The sequence below is a fragment of the Gorilla gorilla genome, chromosome 10 (genome assembly GCF_029281585.2).
Source record: "Gorilla gorilla gorilla isolate KB3781 chromosome 10, NHGRI_mGorGor1-v2.1_pri, whole genome shotgun sequence".
Classification (NCBI taxonomy): Eukaryota; Metazoa; Chordata; class Mammalia; order Primates; family Hominidae; genus Gorilla; species Gorilla gorilla.
The window spans coordinates 119,418,522-119,439,509 of NC_073234.2; the positions used below are offsets into that span (position 1 = coordinate 119,418,522).

The window sequence follows — 20,988 nt, forward strand, 5'->3', positions numbered from 1 at the left end:
TTTAAGTAATGTGTGCCACTGCTGGGTCTACCCTTCAAAGGAATGCTCACCCACCCCCTTGCCTTTCCCCTTTCCCATTGGCTGGACTGTTGATATGATGGTGGGAGTTAGAGTTGCCAGCTTAGACCACAAGATGGAAGCTACTTGTTGAGGTCACCAAAACCATAATATAGAAGGAATCTTGATCTGGATAATTGTGGAACTGATACATCAGACTTATACTTGAGAGAGGAAATAAACTTCTATTTTGTTTATGTCGCTATTGAAACCATACCCCCAAAGAGTTAAAGAAACCAATGACTAATAGAAATTCTTGAGTTTGCAGGATGATAGATTAGAAAAATAAAATGCTGAAATGATGAAACTCTCTCTGCTTCTGAGATTATATCCCTGATGAACACTGATGCAAAAAATCCTCAAAAAAATACTGGCAAACTGAATCCACCAGCACATCAAAAAGCTTATTCACCATAATCAAGTGGGCTTCATCCCTGGGATGCAAGGCTGGTTCAACATACACAAATCAATAAATGTAATCCAGCATATAAATAGAACCAAAGACAAAAACCCCATGATTATATCAATAGATGCAGAAAAGGCCTTTGACAAAATTTGACAGCCCTTCATGCTAAAAACTCTCAATAAATTAGGCATTGATGGGACGTATCTCAAAATAATAAGAGCTATTTATGACAAACCCACAGCCAATATCATACTGAATAGGCCAAAACTGAAAGCATTCCCTTTGAAAACTGGCACAAGACAGGGATGCCCTCTGTCACCACTCCTATTCAACATAGTGTTGGACGTTCTGGCCAGGGCAATCAGGCAGGAGAAAGAAATAAAGGGTATTCATGTAGGAAAAGAGGAAGTCAAATTGTCCCTGTTTGCAGATGACATGATTGTATATTTAGAAAACCCGACCATCTCAGCCCATAATCTCCTTAAGCTGATAAGCAACTTCAGCAAAGTCTCAGGATATAAAATCAATGTGCAAAAATCACAAGCATTCCTATACACCAATAACAGACAAACAGAGAGCCAAATCATGAGTGAACTCCCATTCACAATTGCTTCAAAGAGAATAAAATACCTAGGAATCCAACTTACGAGGGATGTGAAGGATCTCTTCAAGGAGAACTACAAACCACTGCCTCAACGAAATAAAAGAGGACACAAACAAATGGAAGAACATTCCATGCTCATGGATAGGAAGAATCAATATCGTGAAAATGGCCACACTGCCCAAGGTAATTTATAGATTCAATGCCATCCCCATCAAGCTACCAATGACTTTCTTCACGGAATTGGAAAAAAATACTTTAAAGTTCATATGGAACCAAAAAAGAGCCCGCATCACCAAATCAATCCTAAGCCAGAAGAACAAAGCTGGAGGCATCACGCTACCTGACTTCAAACTATACTACAAGGCTACAGTAACCAAAATAGCATGGTACTGGTACCAAAACAGAGATATAGACCAATGGAACAGAACAGAGGCCTCAGAAATAACACCACACATCTACAACCATCTAATGTTTGACAAACCTGACAAAAACAAGAAACAGGGAAAGGACTCCCTATTTAATAAATGGTGATGGGAAAACTGGCTAGCCATATGTAGAAAGCTGAAACTGGATCCCTTCCTTACACCTTATACAAAAATTAATTCAAGATGGAGTAAAGACTTAAATGTTAGACCTAAAACCATAAAAACCCTAGAAGAAAACCTAGGCAATACCATTCAGGACATAGGCATGGGCAAGGACTTCATGTCTAAAACACTAAAAGCAATGGCAACAAAAGCCAAAATTGACAAATGGGATCTAATTAAACTAAAAAGCTTCTGCACAGCAAAAGAAACTACCATCAGAGTGAACAGGCAACCTAAAGAATGGGAGAAAATTTTTGTAATCTACTCATCTGACAAAGGGCTAATAGCCAGAATCGACAAAGAACTCAAACAAATTTACAAGAAAAAAACAAACAACCCCAACAACAAGTGGGAGAAGGATATGAACAGACACTTCTCAAAAGAAGACATTTATGCAACCAACAGACACATGAAAAAATGCTCATCATCACTGGCCATCAGAGAAATGCAAATCAAAACCACAGTGAGATACCATCTCACACCAGTTAGAATGGTGATCATTGAAAGGTCAGGAAACAACAGGTCCTGGAGTGGATGTGGAGAAATAGGAACACTTTTACACTGTTGGTGGAACTGTAAACTGGTTCAACCATTGTGGAAGTCAGTGTGGTGATTCCTCAAGGATCTAGAACTAGAAATACTATTTGACCCAGCCATCCCATTACTGGGTATATACCCAAATGGGACACATGCACACGTATGTTTACTGCGGCACTATTCACAATAGCAAAGACTTGGAACCAACCCAAATGTCCATCAATGATAGACTGGATTAAGAAAATGTGGCACATATACACCATGGAACACTATGCAGCCATAAAAAAGGATGAGTTCATGTCCTTTGTAGGGACATGGATGAAGCTGGAAACCATCATTCTCAGCAAACTATCGCAGGGATAAAAAACCAAACACTGCATGTTCTCACTCATAGGTAGGAATTGAACGATGAGAACACTTGGACACAGGAAGGGGAACATCACACACCAGGTGTGGGGTGGGGGGAGGGGAAGGGATAGCATTAGGAGATATACCTAATGTAAATGACGAGTTAATGGGTACAGCACACCAACATGGCACACGTATACATATGTAACAAACCTGCACATTGTGCACATGTACCCTAGAACTTAAAGTACAATAGATAGATAGATAGATAGATAAATAAATAAATAAATAAATAAATAAAAGAAACTGGCTGAAATCAGTTGGAACCAATCTGGTCAACTGAAGTTTGTGCAGAACAAGCTTGCTGATGTCACAGCTTGGATTTCCACCCTGTATTTCAAACTAACTCCTCCCAGATTTGCACATGAGACCCATGAGGTAGCATGAAGAGATAACTGTGCATGCCTCAGGACCTTTTAGACCTCCTCTCCTCTTCCATCAATCACCTACTAATCCCAGAATCCACCCCTGAGCCTTTTCTAATAAAATTACTGCCTTAAAGCCAGCACAGGGAGACAGATTTGAGCTGGGCTCCTGTGTCCTCGTTAGACGATTTACAAGAAAAAGCTTTGCTTTTCTCAAAATCCGGGGTCATAGTGTTGGATTCTAGCACATAAGGCTGTGAGCCCTTTTGATCATAACACAAAATCTATTATTTTGGAGCTATCTTACAGGAGCCAGTTGGCTAGCCTAAAACACACACACACTTAAAAAACATACAAAGAACTGAAAAGCCTCATTTGTCCAACAGTCCTCAGCTCTTCCCTGAATCAGAATATTTACTTTGCCTACACTGCTATAAGATACTGGTTGTGATTTTCCCTCTCCTATCCCCATTCTAGTCAAGTTTCTCAAACGTTGACAGCAAGAGGAAGGAGGTAAATGAAAGAACATGATTAATGCACAAGATAAATAATTAATTATTCTTTTGAGCCTGGCTATGTTATAAAATATCAAAGCCATAACATCATACTTTAGTACTGCAATACAACTTTCAGCCATGGAGAAGAATAATGATCCATAAGCAGAGTATCCAGTATCCACTATAAAGTACTCATCTGATTTATACTTAAAGCGCTCTCTCTCTCTCTCTCTCTCTCTCCCCTCTCTCTACCCACTCTCTCCCCCTCCCCCTTCTCTTTCCAGATCCTTTTTGGAAAACCTCTATCCCTGAGGTCCAGGGTAGTTCTAGCTGATATTTCATTCAATAAGCATTTCTTGAAACTAATTACCAGGTACTGCATTTTGTGTAATTTAAGACACAGTGAATGGCCTCCTCTTTCTCCTTCTACGTCTTTTCTACCAGCTTGCTACTGCATCTGAAATTTCCACCACTAGAATAATTTTGTTTTCACAATATATTTACTGACATGAGAGAATGCTCATAAAACACTGTTAAGGAGGAAAAGAATACAAAATTCTCTCTAGTATTTGATCACAATTTGATACATACATATTTGCAAATGGACCTATGTCTATTTATGGAATTAGGAGTGATTTTGATTTTATTTGTATTTCTTATACTTTCCAAATTGACTAAAGTAACCATGATATGGTACGGCTCTGTGTCCTCACCAAAATCTCATCATGAATTGTACTCCCATAATTCCCACATGTTGTGGGAGGGACCCAGTGGGAGATAATCTGAATCATGGGGGTGGTTTTCCCCATACTGTTCTCATGGTAGTGAATAAGTCTCATGAGATCTGGTAGTTTTATCAGGGGTTTCTGCTTTTGCATCTCTCACTTTCTCTTGCTGCTGCCATGTAAGAAGTGCCTTTCGCCTCCTGCCATGATTCTGAGGCTTCTCCAGCCATGTGAAACTGTAAGTCCAATTAAAACTCTTTTTCTTCCCAGTCTCAGGTATGTCTTTATCAGCAGCATGAAAACGGACTAATACAGTAAATTGTTACCAGCAGAGTGGGACGTTGTTGAAAAGATACCAACAAATATGGAAGCAACTTTGGAACTGGGTGACAAACAGAGGTTGGAAGAGTTTGGAGGGGTCAGAAGAAGACAGAAAAATGTAGGAAAGCTTGGAACTTCCTAGAGACTTGTTGAATGGCTTTGACCAAAAGCCAGTTAGAGACACGGACAATAAGGTTCAGGGTGAGGTGGCCTCAGATGTAGATGAGGAACTTGTTGGGAACTGGAACAAAGGTGACTTTTGTTATGTTTTAGCAAAAAGACCAGGGGCATTTTGCCCCGCCCTAGGGATTTGTGGAACTTTGAACTTGAGAGAGATAATTTAGGATATCTGGCAGAAGAAATTTCTAAGCAGCAAAGCATTCAAGAGGTGGCTTGGGTGCTGTTAAAGGCATTCAGTTTTATAAGGGAAGCAGAGCATAAGAGTTCAGAAAATTTGCAGCCTGACAATGTGATAGAAAAAAAAAATAACATTTTCTAAGGAAAAATTCAAGCTGGCTGCAGAAATTTGCATAAGTAACAAGGAGCCAAACATTAATCCCCAAGACAATGGGGAAAATGTCTCCAGGGCATGTCAGAGGGCTTCACAGCTGCCCCTGCCATCATAGGCCCAGAGGCCTAGGAGAAAATGGTTTTGTGGTCTGGGCCCAGGGTCCTGTGCTGCATGTAGCCTAGGGACGTGGTGCCCTGTGTCCCAGCCACTCCAGCCACGGCTGAAAGGGGCCAACATAGGGCTTGCGCCATGGCTTCAGAGGGTGCAAGCCCCAAGCCTTGGCAGCTTCCACGTGGTGTTGAGCCTGTGAGTACACAGAAGTAAAAAATTGGGGTTTGGGAACCTCCATCTACATTTCAGAAGATGTACGGAAATGTCTGGATGCCCAGGCAGAAGTTTGCTGCAGGGGTGGGGGCCTCATGGAGGACCTCTGCTAGGGCAGTGCAGAAGGGAAATGTGGGGTCAGAGCCCCCACACAGAGTCCCTACTGGGGCACTGCCTAGTGGAGCTGTGAGAAGAGGGCCACCATCCTCCAGACCCCAGAATGGTAGATCCACTGACAGCTTGCACAGTTGCTGGAAAAGCTACAGACACTCAATACCAGCCCATGAAAGCAGCTGGGAGGGAGGCTGTATCCTGCAAAGCCACAGGGTAGAGCTGCCCAAGACCATGGGAACCCACGTCTTGCATCAGCATGACCTGGATGCGAGACCTGGAGTCAAAGGAGATCATTTTGGAGCTTTAAAATTTGACTGCCCCGCTGGATTTTGGACAAGCACAGGGGTAACCCCTTTGTTTTGGCCAATTTCTCCCATTTGGAATGGCTGTATTTACCAAATACCTGTACCCCCACTGTACCTAGGAAGAGGAAGTAACTAGCTTGCTTTTGATTTTACAGGCTCATAGGCAGAAAGAACTTGCCTTGTTTCAGATGGGACTTTGGATTGTGGAGTTTTCAGCTAATGCTGAAATGAGTTAAGACTTTGGGGGACTGTTGAGAAGGCATGATTGGTTTTGAAATGTGAGGACATGAGATTTGGAGGGACCAGGGGCAGAATGACATGGTTTGGCTCTGTGTCCCCACCCAAATCTCATCTTGAATTGTACTCCCATATTTCCCACATGTTGTGGGAGGGACCCAGTGGGAGATGATGTGAATCATGGGGATGGTTTCTCCCATACTGTTCTCATGATAGTGAATAAGTCTCATGAGATCTGATGGTTTTATCAAGGATTTTCACTTTTGTATCTCTCATTTTCTTTTGCTGCTGCCATGTAAGAAGTGCCTTTCACCTCCCACGTGATTCTGAGGCCTCCCCAGCCATGTGGAACTGTAAGTCCAATTAAACCTCTTTTTTTCCTCAGTCTTAGGTATGTCTTTATTGGCAGCATGAAAACGGACTAATACAAACCATGAATTATTTTTATAAACAAACCAAAAAAAAAAGTTTCTTAAGGATTATTCCTTTTGGACTAAGTTGTAATCTTATGGAGGTATCATGTGATATGTTACCTGCTGGCTGTGAACTGATCTGCCAAAAATGAGAATTTGACTATGTTTCTTTGCTGCTGAAAGTTCCTCATTGGTTCCTAAAAGGTAAAGCCACATTTCTTTGCCTGGCACACAAGGCCCCTCATGATCCAGCCCCTGCTCACTTCTCCAGCCTCACCTCCTTCTATTTTAGCAACACCAAACTCCTCGTGGTTCCCTGAACACTACTCTTATCTCAGTGCCTTTGCACATGATGTTCCTTCCCAATGCCTGGAATGATTTCAATATCCTTTTCTGCATGGCTAACCCTTACATGTTCATTCCAAATGCAGTACTGACATCAGATCCTCTGGGAAGCCTTTAATAGCTCCCTACACATAAATTAACACGCACCTTCTCTATGCTGTGGCCTTGCCTATGGTTGAATTTATTAATTGCGTTGGAATTTATTTGGTTGCATGTCTTTCCTCTTTCTCCTATTACACTAGGAGCTCTGTGAGGGCAGGTATTTTGTTCACCTCTGTATCCTCTGCAGCTGTCCCAGTGGCTGGCACATAGTAGATTTTCAATACAATCTGAATAGATGGGTGAATATTAGATATTTCTATTTGAGCACTTGCCACAAAGCCTGGAAGAATCTGTTTATGTGTCTGTCTCCTCCACTAGACTGTAAGCTCATTATATTATCCCCACTGAGTCTGGCACTTTGGAAGTGCTTAATGAAAGTTTGCTGGAATGAACTAAATGGAATTGATGAATGAGTCTCAGAAAACAGGGCCCTTGAGGAATAAGAGGGAAGGGTAAAAAAGCTGGGGCTATGCCTGGCTGCCAGAGTCAGGCGGAGGCCTTCAGCAGACTGTGGGAAGCACAAGGTAAAAGGAAAGTGTCCTCATAAAAGAGGGGACACTCCAGAAAAAGGTCAAACATTGAGTGTCCAGCTCTGCTGCCAACACATGACACTGCCACACTCCTTAGGGGCCTCTGCCAGGTAGAGAAACTGAGCACTAACTTAAGCCAAAAATACTGCTCTCTGCCAAAAAGTTCCCCCTGGACAGAATGAAGGACAAATGCACACTGGAGAAATGTGGCAGAAAGGCTTATCAACTGTACTTTCTTCATCAATGCTCCATCCTTGCAGTTTCTTTAGGAATTATCTGCTCCATTATTCGGATTCATTGTACCAACTGGTGCCTGAGCCAAAGTATTAAAATGTTGGCTATGGGAAACTATTTGGTGCCTAACAAAAATAGTAAACATCACAATACTGGCAGAATGGAATAGAAATGATACTGCCTTCATCCATTCCATAAGCAGCTCTGATCAAGCCACGCCTATTCCTAGAAGAAAGGAAACGTCTGCTTTCCTAATGCCATGCCTCAGAATTCCATTTCAAATAAGGACTGTTTTAGCCAAGTGTATCAGCTTACCTCTCCCCAAGTGGGACAGCTGTGAGTGAGCAGCACACTAGTCACAAGAGAAGTATCGGCAGATGACATGGAGTGTCACAATGGGGATATCACAGAGAATACCGCCATGTTTTACTTGAACGTAGGACTTCACAGGGCCTCTGGACATCAACTTAGAACACTAGTTCTTTGAATTAATGTTTTTCAAATTATAAAAAATAATACATAATTACTGAAAAAATTTCAGCCCAAACAGAAGAGTATTTGGTAAATTGTGACTGTTTTCTGCAGACCTCTCACTCCCACTCCAAAAGTAGACCTCTGCTTTATAACAATATATAACACAACCAGTGTGGTGTGTGCCCCTTAAACCCTTCTTAATGGTAATACTAAAGAATATATACTGGGGCCGGGCACAGAGGCTCACATCTGTAATCCCAGCACTTTGGGACACTAAGGTGGGCAGATCATCTGAGGTCGGGCGTTTGAGACCAGCCTGACCAACATGGAGAAACCCCGTCTCTCCTAAAAATACAAAATTAGCCAGGCATGGTGGCGCATGCCTGTAATCCCAGCCACTCGGGAGGCTGAGGCAGGAGAATCGCTTGAACCCAGAGGCGGAGGTAGTGGTGAGCCGAGATGGCACCATTGCACTCCAGCCTGGGCAACAAGAGCGAAACTCTGCCTCAAAAAAAAAAAATATATCTATCTATCTATCTATCTATCTATCTATATATATATATATATATATACCTTAAACACTTATTATTTAAAAACCAAAATGGAATCATACTTTTCAGTCTCTTCTGCAACTTGCTTTTCCCATTTAACATACCACAAGCATTCTTCCATGCCAATGCTACATTCGTTTGAATAGTATTTTATAACATCGATTTTAAAAAATTTTAACACTGAATGGATAAACATGTGATAATGGATCCATTCATGTGGTCCAAATGCTTTGTTTCTCTGTATAGGTCTGATTAGTCAGTCAGGATATGCATTTCTTTGGAGCTGTTTTAACAGCTGTTTTAAAACCTATCCACTTATTTCCCTGAAGAAGGGAGTCTGTGGTGGGATTAGCTGAGTGAATGTGTTGGTTTATGAGCAGGGATTGAAGCATGAAGAGTGGAGTCAGTTCAGATGACATTTGTCTTTACGTGACTTCCTTCTCTCTCTCTCTTTTTTAGAACAGTTTATTGAGGTATAGATACTGCTATGGACTGAATTGTGTCCTCCAGAGTCCGTTTGTTAACGTCTTAGCTTCCAGCATCTCAGGATGTCCGTGCACTTAATTGCCTTTAAAAAGGCAATTAAGTTAAAATGAAGCCATTTGGTAGGCCTTATCCCAGTAAGACTGGTATCCTAATAAAAGGAGGAAAAGAGGAGAATCACACAGAGGGTCACAGCCAGGAATGCAGCACAGAGAAAAGGCCACGTGAGGACACAGCAAGAAGGCGGCCGTCTGTCTGCATGCCAAGGAGAGAGGCCTCAGGAGAAACAAAACCTGCTTGCACCTTGATCCTGGACTTCCAGCCTCCAGAACCAGAGAAAATACATTTCTATGGTCTAGCCACCTAGTCTGTGCTATTTTGTTATGGCAGCCCAAGCAAACGAATACAGATTTTTTAAAATTTACCCATTGTAAGCGTACAGTACAATGATGTTTAGTAAATTTATAGAATTGCACAACCATCACCATGATCCAATTTTAGAAAGTTCCATTGAGCTGCCTGGTCTGCAGTCAGTCCATTCCCACTCCCAGCTCTAGGCAACCACTGATCTGCTCTGTGTCTCCACAGATTTTCCTTTTCTAGAAATTTCATATAGATGGAATCATACAATATATGGTCTTTCAGGTCTGACTTCTTTTATTTAGCATAGTTTTTTTTCAGGTTCATCCATATTGCAGCTTGTATCAGTCATTTGTTCCTTTTTACTGTCGAAAAGTATTTCATTGTGTGGGATAAATCACATTTTTTGTATCCCTCACGAGTTGATATACATGTGAATTGTTTCCAGTTTGGGGCTACTATGAATTATACCCTAAGAACATTTGTATATATGTCTTTGTACGAAAATCATTCTCTTTGCAGATTACATGTTCATTTAGATCAGATTATACATGTTTTTAATTATTTTTAAATGAATTTTTAAATTACAAAATATAATCAGAAAGAAATGCCAGCTTCCTGGGAATAGGGATGTTGTTTTGTTCACTGTTGTGTTTCCAGTCCCTAAGTGTCTGACTGAAAAAAAAAACAAAACTGTGGAATAAATGTATGTAACACACCAAATAACTGTATTCAGAGTCTCACTCTGTCATCCAAGCTGGAGTACAGTGGCACTATCAGGGCTCACTGCTGCTGAGACCTCCTAGGCTCAAGTGATCCTCTCATTCCAGCCTCCCAAGTAGCTGGGACTATAGGCATGCCCCATCATGCCCAGGTAATTTTTTGTGTGCATGCAGATGGGGTCTTGCTTTGTTGCCTAGGCTGGGCTGGTCTCAAACACCTGGACTCAAGTGGTCCTCCCGCCTCAGCCTCCCAAAGTGCTGGATTACAAGTATGAGCCACCATCGCCAGCCCATAAGTGTGTATTTGCTTGATTTATATGAAAAGTAAATTAGCTGGGCATGGAGCTCATGCCTGTAATCCCAGCACTTTGGGAGGCCAAGGTAGGAGGACAGCTTGAGCCCAGGAGTTCAAGACGAACCTGAGCAGCATGGCAAAACTCATCTCTACAAAGAATTAGCTGGGTGTGGTGGCACACCTGTAGTTCCAACTTCCTGGGGTGCTGAGGCCAGAGGATTGCTTGAGCCCTGGAGGTCGAGGCTGCAGGGAGCTGCTATTGTGCCACTGTACTCGAGCTGGGGCAACAGAGTGAGATTCTGTCTCAAAAAAAAAAAGTAAATTAATTAAAAATGTAATAAACAGTGCTTCCTGATTTTTATGGAGGTTGACTTTGTGTGTGCATTGGAGTTTTGAAGGTGCCATCTCAGGCAATTCACCCCCGAGGAGAGAAACATGGTTCTCAGTGCAGCTGGGAGAGACCACAGGGCCAATGAAGGGCCATTTTCAAGTTGAGAGTTATGAGGCTGACTTGCACTGATGGGAATGAACCAGCAGGGAGAGGAGAAAGAGGGTGGTTTCCATAAGCAAAGTCATTGAGAAGCTCCAAAGAGATAGGGTGTGGAGCAGTGCACTCACCCTGTGGTCCAAGAACCTACAGCATCAGCCTTAACCAGGAGCTTATCGGAAATGCAAGTCTTGAGGCCCCACCCCGTACCTACTGATCCTACACCTCACGGGTGGGCCCAGTGCTGTGTTTTAACAAGCTCTCCATGTGACTCTCACACATGCTAAAGTTTGAATAGCACCGACCATCCTAGGGAACGACTGAAAAGGTGGTCTAGGGCGGATATTCTACTAGCAGGTCCTTGGGAGTTGACCAAACTGTCACTTGTCCCTGAACCCAGCTATTGAAAGGACCTAGAGGAACACATTCAAACCACATTCCTGGGTATCCCAACTCAAATGAATTCCATGTCTGCTCACCTCCGTCATTCTTGGGCACAGTCCCCTTATGAACTTTCTTATACAGAATCACACAGAGGGTCACGATCAGAAGGAACAGCAACACCTGATTAACTGAAATAGAAATGCAAACACGTTAACATTGAACCTATGAACCTGAAATCACGTGACAAAGTTTAAAATGGTAGTGCGAGTAGATGCCTTCCATGACACAGAGGAGTGGTATCTGAGACCTTTCTATAAGCAGAGAGCATATAGAGTAAAGAATTAACCTGGCCAGGTGTGGTAGCTCATGCCTGTAATCCCAGTACTTTGGGAGGCCAAGGCAGGTGGATCACCTGAGCTCAGGAGTTTCGAGACCAGGCTGGGCAACAGAGTGGGACCCTGTCTCAACAACAACAACAAACACACACACACACACACACACAAATTAGCTGGGCGTGGTTGCATGCACCTGTAGTCTCAGCTACTAAGGAGGCTGAGATAGGAGGATGGCTTGAGCCTGGGAGGTGGAGGCTGCAGTGAGCCAAAATTACTCCAGCCTGGGTGACAGAGCCAGAGCCTGTCTCAAATACAAAAACAAACAAACAGAAAGAATTAACCTGGAACACTATTGTTGCTCAGGGGTCTTGCATCTTTACTGAATTTGTATATCAGTTCTAATAGTTTTTTGCTGGAGTCTTTAGAATTTTCCAAATATAAGATTATATTGGCCAGGTGTAGTGGCTCACACCTGTAATCCCAGCACTTTGGGAGGCTGAGGTGGGCAGATCACATGAGGCCAGGAGTTCAAGGCCAGCCTGGGCAATATGGTGAAACCCTATCTCTACTAAATTATGTAAAAATTAGCTGGGCGTGATGGTGCATGCCTGTAATCCCAGCTATTTGGGAGGCTGAGGCATGAGAATTGCTTGAACCTGGGAGGTGGAGGTTGCAGTGAGCCAACATCACACCACTGGGCAATAGAGCAAGACCTTCCTTCCAAAACAAAACAAAACAAAAACGTATCATCTGCAAACAGGATAATTTGAGTTCTTCCTTTCCAATCTGGATGCCCTTTATTTTTTTTGCTTGTCTGATTGCTCTAGCTAGGGCTTCCACTACTATGTTGAATAACAGTGGTGAAACGCAGCCATCCTTGTCGTGTTCCAGATGTAAGAGGAAAGGCTTTCAGTTTTTCCCCATTTAGTATGATACTAGCTGTGGGTCTGCCGTATGTGGCTTTTATTTTGTTGAATTTATGTGAGTCTTCTTATGAGCCAGTAGTAATTATAAATACATGTTCTTAGCCATTATGACACAGCTGCTTCTCAGTTAATTCAACCCTTGGTCAAGGATGATGTGCAGGCCGGGTGTGGCTCACACCTGTAATCCCAGCACTTTGGGAGGCCAAGGCAGGTGGATCACTGGAGGCCAGGAGTTTGAGACCAGCCTGGCCAACATGGCAAAACCCCATCTCTACTAAAAATACAAAAATTAGCCAGGTGTTGCACATGCCTGTAGTCCCAGCTATTCAGGAGGTTGAGGCAAGAGAATCACTTAAACCTGGGAGGCAGAGGTTGTAGTGAGCCGAGATCATGCCACTGCACTCCAGTCTGGGTGACAAAGGGAGACTCTGTCAAAAAAGAAAGAAGGAGAGAAAGAAAGAAAGAGAGAGAGAGAGAGAAAGAAAAGAAAGAAAGAAAGAAAGAAAGAGAGAGAGAGAGAAAGAAAGAGAGAGAGAAAGAAAGAAAGGAAGAAAGAAAGAAAGAAAGAAAGAAAGAAAGAAAGAAAGAAAGAAAGAAAGAAAGAAAGAAAATTCTTGCCCTGGGTAAACAGAAGACCTCAATGCCTCCAAGCCTCCAGCTCTGTTTGTTCCAGTGATGTTGGACCTTGAGATCTGCTGAGAAGTAGAGTGGTGTAAAACAGTGTTTTCTTGAGTATGGAACATATAGCACTGGTTGTGCACGAAATGACCGAAGAAGTTCATGTTCATAGCATTAATATTTAATCACCATATGAGAAAGTCAATCTTTCTGATTTTATGTGCAGGAACACAACAAAAGCTACCCAGAGTTGAATCACATTCTCCTAATTGTATATGTGTTTAAAGCTACCTTTTTTTTTAATGATAGGAAATCATTCTGTTTTCATTTACAGTAAGGATAAAAACTTTCTATTATGAAGTACACTTATAAATTTTTAAAATTAGTCAAAGAAAACAAAATTGGTTTTGAGATGGAGTTTCACTCTTGTTGCCCAGGCTGGAGTGCAATGGCACAGCCTTGGCTCACTGCAACCTCTGCCTCCTGGATTCAAGTGATTCTCCTGCCTCAGCCTCCCAAGTAGCTGGGATTACAGGCCCCCACCACCATGCCTGGCTAATTTTTGTATTTTTAGTAGAGACAGGGTTTCACCATCTTGGCCAGGCTGATCTTGAACTTCTGACCACAGGTGATCCTCCCACCTCGGTCTCCCAAAGTGCTGAAATTACAGGCGTGAGCCACTGTGCCTGGCCTAAAGAAAATATTAAGAAATGTTTAGGACAGAAGGAACACAGCTGATGAAAAATTGAGAAGATGGCATGTTGGCATGTGTAGTGCACACCTACCTAAAGTTTGGGAAAAGTTGGTAGAAGGGAAGAGGGTGTGAATTTGAAGTCAGACTCAAATCTCCTTTCTACCACCTCCTAGCTATATGGCTGAGGGGTATCTTAACCTCTCTGAGCTTGGTGTGCTTATCTGCTGAATGAAGATTGTAATAATAAGCATTACCTCGCACTACCGTTTTGAGAGTTAACCAAGGCAATGCAGGCCCAATAAAGACTTTACAAATGGTTATGCATCATTGTTATTATTATTTTATCTTTTTTTTTTTTTTGAGACAGGGTCTCACCTCAGTTGCCCTGGCTGGAGTGCAGCAGTGTGATCTCAGCTCACTGTAACCTCAACCCTGCAGGCTCAGGTGATTCTCCTACCTCAGCCTCCGAAGTAGCTGGGACTATAGATACATACCACCACACCTGGCTAATTTTTTGTATTTTTTAGTAGAAACGGGGTTTCACCATGTTGCTAAGGCTGGTCTCGAACTGCTGGACTCAAGCAATCCACCTGCCTCGGCCTCCCAAAGTGCTGGGAATACAGGCATGAGCCACCGCACCTGGCCTGTATTATTTTTTATTATTTTTATGCATCAAGAGACTTAATCTATTGACTTCATATGCATCTATTTTTTGGCCTCTATGCCTTTGTCTTCCCATTTGTAAAAGAGTCTCCGTGGATGCCCTCCAAAGCTACACCCTGAGGCTGTGATTCTATTTTGCTGACACCCAGTTCCTCCCTGCCTTAATGGATTATCAGATTCAGCCAGGGACAATCAGATACTAGACTCCATTTAAAACAAAACTATAGAGAAGCAGAAAATGGACAGAAAATGGACAAAATTCTACAGTTTATCAACAGGCCCGATTAATATTCACCTGCCACGGCCAGGCGCGGTGCCTCACACCTGTAATCCCAGCAGTTTGGGAGGCTGAGGCGGGTGGATCACTTGAGGTCGGGAGTTCAAGACCAGCCTGGCTAACAGGGTGAAAACCCATCTCTACTAAAAATACAAAAATTACCCAGGCAAGTATGTCTCATGCAATATTTGGGACATACTTATACTAAAAAATTATTTGTTGTTTATCTGAAGTTCAAATTTAACTGGTTGTCCTGTTCTGAGTCTTTGTTTGCTGAATCGGGCAACTCTACCCTGAGGGTCACAGAATTAGGTTACTATGTTTCTCCTCAAATTCACAAACTACTGGATCTAAAATCAGAGGCAAATCCAGGTTCTGATGGGTATGAAGATTCGAGATGACTCTTTAAGACTAAGAATGCAAAATTACAAATTACAAATGCTAAATTAGCTATGAACATGAATATTTATTCCGAACAAGAAAATGCATTATTTTTGCAAGTTTTATAGAAATATATGATCCCTGTTGTAAGCTCACTTCCACTTCTTCTTCTTTTTTTTTTTTTTTTTTTTTTTTGTTTGAGACAGGGTCTCACTCTGTCTCCCAGGCTGGCATGCAGTGGTGCAATCTCAGCTCACTGCAGCCTCTGCCTCCCAGGCTCAAGTGATCCTCCTGCCTCAGCCTCCCGAGTAGCTGAGACTACAGGTGTCCGCCACCACGCCTGGCTAATTTTTGTATTTTTTGTAGAGATGGGGTCTCTCCATGTTACCCAGGCTCGTCTCGAACTCCCGAGCTCAACTGACCCGCCCACCTCAGCCTCCCAAAGTGCTAGGATTACAGGCGTGAGCCAGTGCACCCAGCCGATAAGTCCACTTCTGACTAAAATACTGAACAACTCTCCATGGGAATCATCTGGAAATGATGATGCCAAAAAGTGCCTGTGGGAAAACTATCCATGAAAATCAAACACAATCCAAGAAAGAAGAAAAAGCCAAGCCCCAGCCTCAAAACCATCCTCCCAAATATCTGTTTTTAAATCATTATTTTCAAAAGTTGAAATCTTACTTTTTCGTAACAGAGCCATGTGTATTCACGCGGATAAGAACTGTAACCTGTGGATTAAAGGAAAAAAAATCTGTTTAAAGGAGAATCAACTTAAAACTCATCAACAAGTGTTAAGGACTATGCCTTCTCTGAAAGACTGATATATCGTGAAGTGTGTGATCATTTTTTACTGCTCCAAATCTAAAACTTTGGAAACAAAATAAATACTAGCCCATGTCTTCAAAAGCGATGCCTCTGGTTGAACAAACCTTACTAAGGGTCCTCAAAAGCTAATCTTTTGTCTTCAGAAGTTCTTTCTTTCTTTCTTTCTTTTTGGTGACAGAGTCTCGCTCCATCACCCAGGCTGGAATGCAGTGGTGCGATCTTGGCTCACTGCAATCTCCCCCTCCCAGGTTCAAGCGATCCTCCTTCCTCAGCCTCCCAAGTAGCTGGACCTACAGGCGTGCACCACCACACCCGGCTAATTTTTTTTATTTTTAGTAGAGATGGGGATTTGCCATGTTGCCCAGGCTGGTCTCGAACTCCTAGCCTCAAGCAATCCATCCATCTTGGCCTCCCAAAGTGCTGGGATTACAGATGTGAGCCACAGTGCCCAGCCCAGAATTTTTTTTAACCTCTTGTAAAAAGAGCTCTATCAGCCTTCTGGGTCAGCAGAGCAGATGGCAGAAACTGGAAGTATCACACTAGATCTCCCTGATCTAAAATATCAACCCTATGCCATCTTTCTACTATCATAACTTCATTCCTTGATAAGGCAGATTTTACATCTTCAAGAATCCCTTGGAGGGGCATGCATTATACTCAATTCAATCATTCATTCAGTATTTACATATTGAGATCCTACTAAAAGCCCAGCACTGTGCCACTTCCGATGCACCGAAAAACAAAACAGTACTGGTCCCCATCCTCCTGAAGCTTTTGGTCCAGTGGGGGAAACAGATATTAAAATGTGACACATAAAAGTATTAGATTATGGTAAGTGCTATGAAGGAAGCAAAGGAGATGTTGGGATAAAGACGAACAGGGGTAGGGAGTGCATCAGGAGGAGAAATCAGGAAAAACTTCATTGAGGAGATGGCATTGGAGGAAAAGAAGAGCAAGAGCCAGTCAAGGGCAGAATATGCAGAGGAGCATCCCAGGCAGAGGGAAGAGCAAGTGCAAAGGCCCTGGGGCTGGAAAGAGCTCTAAGTATTCTAGGAACTGCAAGAAACTCAAAGTGGCTGGATCATAGTGGACCAAAGGAGAGACTGGATGGAAGAGGCCAGAGAGGTACCAAGGGGCCAGATACTACTGTGCCTGAAGAGGAGTTTGGATTTTATTTTAAGTGCATTAAACCCCCTCCATCAGTGTTTAACTTTGTTAAAGCCCTAAAGCACTGTTTTTCAAACATTCCCAAGGGAATTCTGATGGTAAAGGAGAGTGAATACTCAACATTGCTCACAATGAGCTCAAAGTATCTTTCATGTTTTTTGTTTTACCTTCAAATTCATGGGAACTGTGCAAGAATGTAGTGGAAAGGAATCACTCCTTTAACTGCTGGCAGAGTTCCCCCCTCAGGGAGAAAGCTATCTGTTATGAAAGCAAGGTCTTCTGTGCCTAGGTGGGATGGCTAGGTGAGAGCAGGGAAAAGCTAACCTGGTCTGAATAAGGGATGAACCAAATCCTAAGGTTCGGCCACAGCCCAAGAAAAAATGTTATTAGAGGAAAAGGAAAAGTCCAAGTCACTTACCCTGGAGAACTTCCTTTCCTACGGCAGGCCCAGGGACTATTCAAGAACAGATGTCCAATATTCAGCTCACAATCTTCTTCCACGCTCTGCACCTTCTAACCTCAGCCCACCTCCACGCTGCTCTTCCCACAGGACCTAAAGTGACATTTTAAGTGTTTTACTGGGTGTGGTGGCTCACTTTTGGAGGCCGAGGTGGGCACTTGAGCCCAGGAGTTGGAGACAAGCCTGGGCAACATAATAAGACCCCCCTGCAACAATCTCTACAAAAAAATACAAAAATTAGCAGGCATCGTGGTGCATGTCTGTAGTCCCAGCTACTCGGGAAGTTGAGGCAGGAGGATCACTTGAGCCCAGGAGGTTGAGGTTGCAGTGAGCCATGGCTGCTGCACTCCAGCTGGGACACAGAGCAAAACCCTGTTTTAAAAAAGAAAAAGAAAGAAGAGAGAGAAGAAAGAAAAGAAAAGAAAGAGAGAAAGGAAGGAAGGAGAAGAAGGAGAAAGAGAAGAAGAAGAAGAGGAAGAAGAAGAGGAAGAGGAAGAAGGGAAAGAAAGAAAGAAAGAAAAAAGAAAGAAAGAAGGAAAGAAAGAAAGAAGAAAAGAAAAGAAAAAAAGAAAAACTGCTCCTTTCAGAAGAGCTGCCAGATTTGTCGTGTGTCTTTTTGTAGCCCCAAGCTCACATCAATAATATTCCAGGGGATGGTCACTGTGGGATGAGATAAACTTTCTCATCCCACAGTAGGATGTTTATCTGGTCCCAGATAAACATCAGGAGACGGCAGGCTTTCAGAGTGACTGCAAGGAGAAGGGAACACAAATGGAAAGAAAGAGACCCCTGGAAGAAAGGCTGGAGGACTGTCAGGGACAGATTTGCGATGAGATACGCCTGTTTCACATTGTTATACATGATTAAAGTAATTAAAATACCCACCTCTACCCAACTTCAAGTAACCCAATATTAAAAGGCCTTTTTGTCTCTGCGTTGAAGATTACAGAAAATATAGGGGTCAGCTGGTAGAAAAAGGGAGATTTTTTTCAGTTGATAGTCTTACAGGACTTATATTGAACATATTTAATAACTCATATGGCCCTTGGCACTGATCAATCAAAATGGGTACCAGCTATAAATGGCTGGCACAGCCCCACACCAGTGTTCTGACTAATAAATAGCAGCTTTGGCATCTACAGAATGTCAAATCATACTAATGTGTTATCTATTCATATATATAAGTAAGCACAGGAGATTCTACACACACACATACACACACATGCACACACACACACAATGCATTATATTTTGCTAAGCAGCAAGAACTATAACTGTCACATCATCAACCATTCTCATGTTCTATCAGGCCAACTTTTTACATAAAGTCCTTTGCATAAGAAAAATGCAGGGCAAACTCTAAGAGGCATATTAACTAGATGTATTCCAAGAACAACTTCTTTTAACAAAAGAGACCAGCTGCTGCTTCAGAGCATAAAGAATTGGCCCGTGAGAACTATTTTTCTGCCAAGGTATTTGATACATGTTGACAAGCAAATTTTTTTCTGGTCTTCTGGATTTACATGTATTTCCTACTGTGAGTTTCTTTCTTGATGTTCTTAAAAATTGCTATGCATCAGGGGGAGGGAGAGCATCAGGATAAATAGCTAATGCACGTGGGGCTTAATACCTAGGTGATGGGTTGACAGATGCAGCAAACCACCATGGCACACACTTAACTATGTAACAAACCTGCACATTCTGCACATGTATCCCAAAACTTAAAATAAAATAAAATTTTAAAAAATTGCTATGCATACTATTTCTTTTTTATTAGGTAGTATTTTCTGAATTCTTTAGACTGCATTGAAGAATCAGAAAGAGCGCTTCACCCAGGGAAACACAAATGGTTCTGTATAATAAACATTCAGTATGTCTGTTTTCATTTTAAATAGGCTTCTTTTCCATGACACATTTACTAAAGGAATATTACCATGTCAGCTTCAAAATTTGACAAGCTGATTTTTAAGTTTTTAAAAATTTACATACATTAGAATTTCCTTTTTTTTCTATAGTTCTATGGACTTTTACACATGCATAGATTCTTGTAACGACCACCACAAATGGGGTAGAGAACAATGCCAACACTCAAAAAATTCCCTTGCACCGCCACTTTGTAGTCAGGCCCTGCCCAACACCCAGCCCTTGGCAACCAGTGATAGGTTCTCTGTCTCTATAGTTTTGTCTTTTCCAGAATGTCATATAAATGGAATCCTACAGGATGTAATATTTTGCAAGACTTTCTTCTTTCAATTAGCATAATGTTTTTGAGATTCATACTTGCTATTGCCTTTACCAATAGTTTGTACCTTTTTATTGCTGAATAGTATTCCATTGAATGGATATACCACAGTTTATCCATTCACCCACTGAAGGACATTTGGGTTGTTTCCATTGTTTTGTGATTATGAATAATACTTCTGTAAACACTTGTTTACAGGTTTTTGTGTGAATAGAGGGTAACTACCTAGAAGTGGTATTGCTGGGTCTTTTGGGTAGATATATATTTAACTCTATAAGAAATTACCAATCTAGGCTGGCCGCTGTGGCTCATGCCTATAATCCCTGCACTTTGGGAAGCCAAGGTGTGAGGATTGCTTGAGCTCAGGAGTTCGAGACCAGCCCTGGCAACATAGTGAGACCCCTGTCTGTATGAAAGCAAAACAAAACAAACAAAAAAACCCTCAAAAACCAAATGTGGGGAGTTAGAGAAAAAAATTTAGCCAGACATGGTGGTGGGCACCTGTGGTCCCAGCTATTCAGGAGGCTGAGGTGGGAGGATTGTTTGAGCCTGGAGGTCGAGGCTGCAGTGAGCCATGGTCGCACCACTGCACTCCAGCCCAGGTGACAGAGAGAGACCTTGTCTGAAAAAAAAGGAAAAGAAAAAGAAAGAAACTGACAATCTTTTTTCTTGAGTGGAAACATTTTCATTTTATATTCCCACTAGCATGGTGAGAAAGTTCCAGTTGCTCTGTGTTCTTGTCAGCACTTGGTATTGCCGGTATTTTTTTTATTTTAGCTGTTATAATGGGTGAATTGCATTGTGATTTTAATTTGCATTTCCCTAATGATTACTCATGTTGAGCATCTTTTTGTGTGTTTATTTACCATCCACATATGACGAAATGTCTGTTTAAATCTTTTGTGCATTTTTATAGAATTATTTTCTTATTTTTGAGTTTTGGGAGTTGTTTATATATTCCGCATACAAGTCCTGTGTCAGGCCTCAGTGCTGTGGCTCATGCCTGTAATCCCAGCACT

At 42.2% G+C, this 20,988-nt stretch overlaps 1 protein-coding gene across 4 annotated transcripts in view; it reads right to left on the reverse strand.

Moving 5' to 3' along the window:
- GLT8D2 (glycosyltransferase 8 domain containing 2) overlaps positions 1 to 20,988 on the reverse strand; it is a 59,464-nt gene that overhangs the window by 14,510 nt on the left and 23,966 nt on the right. For 2 of the 4 annotated variants that reach the window (XM_031000639.3, XM_031000640.2), the window contains exons 2-4: positions 17,686 to 17,820; positions 15,957 to 16,003; positions 11,474 to 11,566 (exon numbers count right to left, since the gene is read on the reverse strand). In XM_031000639.3, the coding sequence (XP_030856499.1) occupies positions 11,474 to 11,566; positions 15,957 to 15,975 (112 nt within the window). In that variant the 5' untranslated portion in view covers positions 15,976 to 16,003; positions 17,686 to 17,820. The remainder of the gene's footprint in view (positions 1 to 11,473; positions 11,567 to 15,956; positions 16,004 to 17,685; positions 17,821 to 20,988) is intronic. The other 2 variants (XM_055357867.2, XM_031000641.3) reach the window with 1 other exon arrangement.